This window comes from Brassica napus, chromosome A1 (genome assembly GCF_020379485.1).
Source record: "Brassica napus cultivar Da-Ae chromosome A1, Da-Ae, whole genome shotgun sequence".
Classification (NCBI taxonomy): domain Eukaryota; kingdom Viridiplantae; phylum Streptophyta; class Magnoliopsida; order Brassicales; family Brassicaceae; genus Brassica; species Brassica napus.
Genome location: NC_063434.1, coordinates 17790175 through 17799591, shown reverse-complemented (window position 1 = coordinate 17799591; position 9417 = coordinate 17790175). Strand labels below are relative to the sequence as shown.

Sequence of the window (9417 nt, the reverse complement as noted above, 5' to 3'; positions counted from 1 at the left end):
ATTTGTCGTCATATATTACGAAAATGGGCAATATCATATAAAGGTTAACGTCAATGAAATGGTTATATATGATGTTGGACTCCATATCCCTAGTCGAATGAGTTTAATTTTTTCATTTTTGTTAAGAGTTCTCAATTTCTGTTCGGTGGTCTATATTTTTCATGTACTTTTAACCTACAAAATACAGGACGACACAGGAATTTGATCTCATAACTTATAAGTTTCTACGTGTTCAATAAATATAAATAGTACTTAAACATTTTACCAAAAAATAAGTAAGTACTACTAATTTTTTTTTGGTACTAAATATTATTAAAGGAACCAAGACTGGTTTCATATGTATAACTCAAAACTTCCTACCAAAAAAAATATGTATAACTCAAAACTCTCTTGCTCGAAAAAGAAGTGGTGCTACTAATGTTTTTTTTTTTAACACAATGGTGCTATATTACCCATATATCTCGAAACTTTTAATTTTAAAATATAAAGAAAATAGTGTTACAAAGCTAATAACGGACCCTAGTGTAATTTTCTCCCCCGCGTAAACTTTCTCTTTTGGAATATGAATATTTATCTTTGGCCAACAACCAAACGTGTTAAGTTTGACTTATCTTTGTTGCCGGTGGGGCTCACGCTTTAAGTTTTAACCTTGCAAAGAAACAATATGTAATTCAATAATATATCAAAAAACCCTATGAAATTGACCATTGGTCCAAAACCGTCTGCGGATGATTACAAGCATCACTATATATACTTCATCACCTCCACTGCCAAGTATATCACATTACCACACAGTTACATAACTCAAAGCAAATCCCATAATTACAAACATAGTTCTCTTTCAAACATCTTCTTTTCAGGTTTATAATTTTTCTACAAATAAGAAAAAGATGTTACCAGAAGCATGCATAGCCAACATCATTTCCTTTACATCTCCGGCAGACATATTCTCATCCTCGGCAGTATCTTTGGTTTTCCGGTTAGCCGGAGACTCTGATTTCGTATGGGAAACGTTTTTGCCCTCAGACTACAAAAGTCTCATCTCTCGATCTACTGATCATCAACGGAGTTTTTCATCCAAAAAGGAGATTTATAGATGTTTATGTGACTCTCTTCTCATCGATAATGCTCGAAAGGTTCGATCTTAATGAACTACTTGTTATTTACAAAATAAAATAAGTTGTACGTGATTTTAGGGGACTAATGATTTCTTTGGATGCACCTTCAGCTCTTCAAGATCAATAAATTGTCTGGAAAAATTTCTTATATTTTATCTGCAAGAGATATTTCTATACAATCGAACGACCAAGCATCCTACTGGTCCTGGAGCAAGGTTTCAGATTCTAGGTCAACTTTTCAAACTTCAAATAAGTATTTATGCTTTGTGTAAATTTTAAAATTTATTGTATCTAAAACATGATTTATTTAAATAATTACAGATTTTTGGAATCTGCTGAACTTATAACAACGGATCGTTTAGAAGTCAATGGTAGAATTCAAACCGGAGTTTTATCACCAAACACAAGATATGGAGCATATCTCATAGTGAAAGTGTCTAAACACGCTTACGGACTAGACCTAGTTCCAGCAGAGATTTGTATGAAGTCTAGTAATGGTCGAACTGTTAAAAATAAAGCTTATCTATGTTGCTTGGATGAGAAGAAACAACAAATGAAGCGGCTGCTTTATGGAAACCGTGAAGAGCGTATGGCGATGACTGTGGGGATGGTTGGTGCGGATCACGAGAAAATCAGGGAGCCCAAAGGTAGAGACGATGGATGGATGGAGATAGAGCTAGGAGAGTTTGAGACACGAGAAGGAGAGGATGATGAGGTCAATATGAGTCTCACAGAGGTGAAAGGATATCAACTTAAAGGTGGCATTGTGATTGATGGTATTGAAGTGAGGCCTAAATCTCTGAATTAGGATCGTGATTCAGTAGCGGAACTTAATCATGTACGAGAGACGAATAAAAAATAAAGGGAAGTAGAGAGTCTGTTGAGAAATTGATTTATTTATTCATTATTATGCATGTAAGGCTAATATACTTTCTTGAGTTGAGTCTCAAAAGTGATAAATTTTTTTTTTGGTAAAAAAAGTGTGATAAATTTTCTTTAAAGTTTTTATAAATATATCTTTGATTTTCTCAATAGGTTTGATAAAGTGAACCAACACCTATATATTATAGTTTTAGTATTTTCTCCGCTACGCGCCGATAGTTTGTTTGAAATCTTTGTTGAATAATGGATAACAGTACGTAAACACAGATGTAATAATAGACAAAATTTTTGTGAGATAATGTTTAAAAAATATTATAATGCGTTAAGACGATTACAAATAATTTGGAATAGTAAAATCAAGAGAAGCATTGAACTAATAATTACCACAAAGACATTTTGGGTTCACAGTAGTCACTAAAAGGACGATGGGAGTGTCAGCACTTGCTGTAAATTTATTGTAGAACACTGTTGTTGGTCCCAAATATTCAATTTTGATGATAAGCCCCCTGAAAATACTAACTCATAATGGTTTAAGTGAGATACTTAATTATCCAATATAGGAAAGAACTTTATTAAAATATAAATGTAAATAGCTTACTCTTTAGTTTGTAAGTGAATCATAATACGTCGTCTGTTTGCTATTTCAGCCCTATTAAGGACCAGACGGTGAATTAGTGAATGTCCATTCAGTAGCTTTATGTGGCCAACAATATCTACACCATTGGTAGGATTAAATTAGCAGTTGAATAACGTATTGAAATGACCAAATAACAACGGAGATAAGCAAGTAAGATACATACCGTTTAAGAGCTTACCAGTAACTAAGGTCTCCCTGAGTCCAACGTTGACTTCAAAATCTTCATGTACGTGGAACCTAAACCGGTCTGCATCGATAGGTAGGCACATGTGGTCAAGATTGGAGAGGAGAGTTGTGTGTGATATTGTTAAACGAAGAGCACCAACTTGATAAACCTTTTTGTTTTTTTTTTTTGTAGCGAAGAAATTCATGAGGTGACCTTTAATTAACGTAGTGTTTGTATTCTTTTTTTATGAAATATTTATCAGTGGGTTCACCGGAGTGAAAGTTGATTTTCAACGTCACTCTTTGTGATTATCTTTATGATATTTGACTATGTCGTGAAGGCTACATCGACACGTTTAAGTTTCATCGCGAATTCACTGTCAGCTTCTTCTGAAATATTGTTCTGTTTTTCTTTTTTGGTGTAAATGTTAAGATGAAATATTATTCTGTTTATTATACATTGTTGTAGTTTATGCTTTTTATCAAAAAGATGGATACATTTTCTGTAACTTTTGTAATCAAGCAATTTGAAGATTAATAAAAGTAAGTTATGTACCCAAAAACATGTTCTTTGTTTTCAATAATACCACATTTTGAAAAGGGAAATTTGAATTTATTTTTGTAGTTTTTATATGCATCACCTTTTTGATTCATCTATTTCTTCTTATGAAACAAAAGATTATGGGTGATGTAGTTGACAGTTTTTATTTAATATTTACACAGTACTATAAATAAAGCTTAACATGTAGTTTAATGATAAAATAAAAGATTAAAAAGTTATTTGTGTTTAAATAAATGGCTGACTTTTTTGACTATTTGATTTTTTATATATTTTAATATATGTTATTTTTATCTATCTTCTAATTACACAAGTAATAATCAACTATTCATCTTCTTGATTTTAATCAATTCAATCAGAAAGTTTCTAATAATGGATTAATGCATTTTATGATAACAAAATAGTTTGAGATCGTTTCTAAGCTTGTAGAAGTTTAGGACAACACACTTCATCAAGAAACTCTTTCTTGGGAACACAACGATATATTTCAAATTTCTCAGATGGTGGGATTAATATTCTTTTTCGGTTATTATCATGTAGAAAAGAATTTTGAGATATGACCTAAATAAGAGTGGAGAAATACATGGCGAGGAACAAACAAATTAGCAAACCATAGAAAATTAAAAATTGCTTATAAGACGCTTAACATATGAAAGCGTGTGACATATTTTGTGTTAGTGGAGATCTAGGAATCCCAAAAAAGGCCAAAGGTTGAAAACTCACATAGCAATAGCAGCAATCATGTGAGTCTGCAGAGTCTTCAATTGTCTTTATGTGGTTGGCTATATGCTCTATAACCTCAAGAATATATTACACTGCAGAGCAGTTTCAAATTTTTAATATCAGAATAAGACAGTTTACACTACTGACACACTTTATCTTAACAAACCCTTTTCTATCTCAACTAAATACTTCTAACTAAGTCCATTTATAACCGACGTTCCCACTATCTCTCCTAACTAAACCATAGTAAAAGCGGGAACAGTTGTCCACCACACATCTCAACTCTCCTATCAACGGTGCCGATCGTAAAGCGAGTGACAAGACATATATCTACCAAAATCTTTCCACACCGTTGGATCTACTTTTTACCATATGCACAAACGGTTCTGATTTTTTGGGTTTGATAAAGTCAATTTAACCTCCTCTATCTTTAGCTTTGGCACGGTTTGTTCTTCTGCAAATCAGATTACTGCTTCTAAGTTTGAGGTTTGTTTGCTAAACTAATGAACTCCTAGGATGCGTCTCTGGATGGATTTGGATAGTTCCTTGCATAAACGAATCAAAGACTCAAGTTTATCAAGGTAAGTGAATCGATTGGTGACACAAGAGGCTGCGGAAAGGCTCCTTGATACTCCTAGGCTATAGATCGGATATGACACACTAAACTAAGGCCCTTAACACTGGATATTACACACCAGCAGACTGGATATTACACACCAGACACTTCAACAACTCGCAAAGCAAGAGAGAAGACACCAAAAAGGTTTTAAACAAAAGATAACTTAGATTAGAATGAGGGTTTGTGATACACTTAAATAGAGAGATCCTTGTACATGCACAAAGTCTCGAAAACATAAGAAAACATAAAGGAAAAGGCTCCACACGGTTTCAAAGTAATAACATAACACTTAGAGTAAAACATAATATAAGATAGATGATGAAGTCGGTCCAAGATGCCTTAGGCCGAGTTGCATCCAAGATACATCAACTAGGAATGTGTAAGTGAACTTGATACCTCATTAAAAACCTTGATTAGAAAACCCAGTGGGACAAAACTAATCAAGAAAAAAAGAGTATACCAAGCCACTTGCCTAGATGATGATCAGCTTGATGGTAAGATCACATGAATGGTGATGAGTGTGTCTTGGTGGCTCAAGCTTCTACCAAGACAGTCTTCTTGCTCCTTAGAGATCTTCAGTATGTTTCCAACAGCTTCCTTGAGTCTCCTTGTCATTGCACGAGTTATAGGACCTGTGGGAATGGCTAGGACAGCTTCTTCTTCAACTAGTGTATCTTCAGTCTTTCCTTCTTCATCTTTATCAACTAGCTGGTCCATGATCATATCATCCCCTCCCACTTGAAAAGGATTTGTCCTCAAATCTGGCTCATCTGCAATAAAAGGGATCAAGTCAGTAACATTGAAGCTATTACTCACATCATACTTACCTCGCAAATCCAGCTTGTAGGCATTGTTGCTGATCTTCCTTATGACTTCAAAAGGTCCATCAATCCGCGGCATTAGCTTGGACTTCCTTTCATTGGGAAACCTCTCTTTTCTTAGGTGAATCCAGACCTGATCACCCTCTTCAAAGACCATCTCACGCCTTCCTTTGTTAGCATGCTTAACATACTGTTTGGTTTTCGCCTCAATGTTGAGCCTAGCCTGTTCGTGGAGTTGCTTCACCATCTCTGCCTTCTTTTTGCCATCAAAGCTGACCCTTTCACACTCAGGTAAAGGGATTAAATCCAAAGGAGAGTTGGGATTGAACCCATAAACAATTTCAAAAAGAGAAAACTTAGAAGTAGAATGCACAGCATGATTGTATGCAAATTCACAATGAGGCAAATAGTCTTCCCATGATTTCAAGTTTTTCTTTATGAATGCACGCAAGAGTGTTCCAAGAGTCCTATTAACTACTTCAGTTTGTCCATCAGTTTGTGGATGACAAGTAGTAGAAAACAAGAGTTTAGTACCTAGCTTAGACCAAAGAGTCTTCCAAAAATAACTAAGAAACTTAGTATCTCTATCAGAAACAATAGTCTTAGGCATGCCATGTATGCGCACAATCTCTTTAAGGAACAAGTTAGCAATATGCAATGCATCATCAGTTTTGTGACAAGCTATGAAATGTGCCATCTTTGAGAACCTATCCACAACCACAAAGATAGAATCCTTTCCAGTCCTAGTTCTAGGCAATCCAACAATGAAATCCATAGATATGTCATTCCAAGGATGATAAGGTATAGGGAGAGGAGTATACAAACCGTGACTGAACCTTAGACTTGGCTTGCTTGCAAGTTGCACATCTCTCACATAGTTTCTCCACATCTCTTTTCATCCGAGGCCAAAAGAAGTGATCCTGCAAAGTTTTAAGAGTCTTTGCAATACCAAAGTGACCCATGAGACTTCCTCCATGAGATTCCCTAACAAACAAGTCTCTCAAAGAACAGTTAGGCACACACAATCGATTATCATAGAAAAGAAAATCATCATGTCTAAAGTAGTGTCCTACAGCAAATTTCTCACAAGAGTTGTAAGCCTCTCTAAAATCAGGATCATTCTCATACATTCTTTTAATCTGCTCAAATCCTAATAGCTTAGCATCAAGAGTGTTCAAGAGAACATACCTTCTGGATAGTGCATCAGCAACTATGTTTTCCTTACCTTGTTTATACTTGATGACATAAGGAAATGTCTCAATGAACTCAACCCACCTTGCGTGTCTCTTGCTGAGCTTGTTCTGTCCTTTGAGATATTTGAGAGACTCATGATCTGTGTGTATGACGAATTCCTTAGGCCAGAGATAGTGCTGCCAAGTCTGCAAGGCTCTCACCAAGGCATACAGCTCTTTATCATAAGTTGCATAGTTGAGGGTAGCTCCTCCAAGCTTCTCACTGAAGTATGCAATGGGTCTCTTCTCCTGCATCAATACAGCACCAATACCAATTCCTGAGGCATCACATTCTATTTCAAAAGTTTTATGAAAGTCAGGAAGTATAAGAAGAGGGGCATGAGTAAGCTTCTCTTTTAGGCATTGGAAAGCAAGTTCTTGTGCTTCTCCCCACTTGAATCCGACTTCTTTCTTGATTACTTCAGTCAAGGGAGATGCAATGGTGCTGAAGTCTTTCACAAAGCGCCTATAGAAGCCAGCAAGTCCATGGAAGCTCCTTACTTCACTCACTGTCTTAGGAATTGGCCATTCTTGTATAGCCCTTACTTTCTCCGGATCAACTTTAACCCCATCTGCACCCACAATAAAACCTAAAAAGACCAAGTTATATGTGCAGAATGTACATTTCTTAAGATTAGCATAAAGTTTTTCTTTCCTCAACACATCAAGAACAGTCTTAAGATGATCTATATGCTCTTCTAGACTCTGACTGTAGATTAGGATATCATCAAAGTAGACTACCACAAACAAACCTATAAAGGACCTAAGCACATGGTTCATCAATCTCATGAAAGTACTAGGTGCATTAGTCAATCCAAAGGGCATAACTAACCACTCATATAACCCATGCTTAGTCTTAAAGGCAGTTTTCCACTCATCTCCTTCTTTCATCCTAATCTGATGATATCCACTCTTTAAATCTATCTTAGAAAAGATGCATGAACCATGTAATTCATCAAGCATATCTTCTAATCTAGGAATAGGATGTCGATACTTCACTGTTATATTGTTGATTGCTCTACAATCAACACACATGCGCCAGCTTCCATCTTTCTTGGGCACAAGCAGTACTGGAACAGCACAAGGACTCATGCTCTCTCGGATTTGCCCTTTCTCCATCAGTTCCTCCACTTGCCTTTGTAGTTCTTTGGTCTCAACCGGATTGGTTCTGTATGCTGGCCTGTTGGGAAGTGTAGAACCAGGCACAAAGTCAATTTGGTGTTCAATCCCTCGCACTGGTGGTAGTCCTTTGGGACTATCTTCTGGAAAAACATCTTGATATTCCTGTAAAAGAGACACAAGTTCACTCGGATACTCCGGTGCAATATCAGTAGTAGTCAAGAGTGATTCCTTATAGATAAACAAAAGAATAGGAAGGTTAGAGCAGAGAGATCTTTTAACATCACCAGACTTGGCATAGAAGTTTAGTTGCTTTGTTGATTCAGCGGGAAGATCAATCTCTTTCTTCTTTTGTAGTTGGAGCTGATCAACCTGAACTTCCTTAGGATTCATAGGCACAAGAACTGTCTTTCTCCCTTTAAACTCAAAGGTGTGCTTGTTGGCATACCCATCATGTATCACACGTCTATCTGATTGCCACGGCCTTCCAAGGAGAATGTGTCCAGCTTCCATAGGCAACACGTCACAAAGAATCTCATCTTCATATTTACCAATGGCTAAGGGAACCATAACCTGAGTAGAGACTCTCATCTCGCCCTCTTCATTGAGCCATTGGAGCCTATATGGTTTAGGATGCTTCTGGACCCTCAAACCCAACTTTTTAACCATAGTCTCACTCGCAACGTTGACACAACTGCCTCCATCCACAATAAGACTACAGACCTTTCCTTGCACTAGACATCTAGTATAGAAGAGATTCTCTCTTTGCTCCATCTCTTCGGTCTTGCTTTGAAGACTCAAGGTTCTTCTAGCAACTAGCAACCTTCCAGCGACCGGGTTGGCAACATACTCCTCTTCTGAACTGTGATCTTCTTCGGCCTCTGTCTCCTCATCAGCAGATTCATATTCTCCATTGTCATGAAGGATCATCACACGTTTGTTGGTGCACTCATTAGTGTAGTGTCCTCTTCCTTGGCACTTAAAACACTTAACATCTCTTGATCTTGTAGTAGAAGCTTCAGCTTTCCCTTTATCCTTGCTGAAAGAACTATTAGGTTTGTCCTCGTCCTTTTGATATGGCTTGCTCTCTTTCTGGTGGCTTGGTTTATCTTCCTTAGCACCTTGATACCTAGTTCCATAGTTGCCCCGAGAGTGACCTTTTCTCTTTACTTGTTGTTCCACTAGAATGGCTTTGTGTAGCATCTCCTCCATCTCCAAGTAGTGCTGCATCTCCACACTGTCTTGTATCTCACGGTTGAGTCCTCCAAGAAACCGTGCCATAGTAGCTTCTCTATCCTCAGATATGCAAGCTCTTAACATCAACAACTCCATCTCCTTATAGTATTCTTCGACTGTCCGTGAGCCTTGCGTGAGTTTTCTTAGCCTCTGATGGAGATCCCGGTGGTAATGGCTAGGCACAAATCTCTTGCGCATAAGAGCCTTCATTTCTGCCCAAGTTTCAACAGGAAATTCCCCATTGCGCCTTCTATTGGTGGCTAGTTGATCCCACCAACTCAAAGCATAATCATAGAACTCAGTAAC

At 37.0% G+C, this 9417-nt stretch overlaps 1 protein-coding gene across 1 annotated transcript; it reads left to right on the top strand.

Annotated features, from left to right (window-relative positions):
- Positions 1-605: 605 nt before the first annotated feature.
- On the top strand, positions 606-2087 carry LOC106433970 (F-box protein VBF). Its single transcript, XM_013874811.3, has 3 exons — positions 606-1136; positions 1229-1347; positions 1440-2087. Exons 1-3 carry the CDS (start codon positions 891-893, stop codon positions 1924-1926), a joined length of 852 nt encoding a protein of 283 aa, XP_013730265.2. The 5' UTR covers positions 606-890; the 3' UTR covers positions 1927-2087.
- The last annotated feature ends 7330 nt before the right edge of the window (positions 2088-9417 follow it).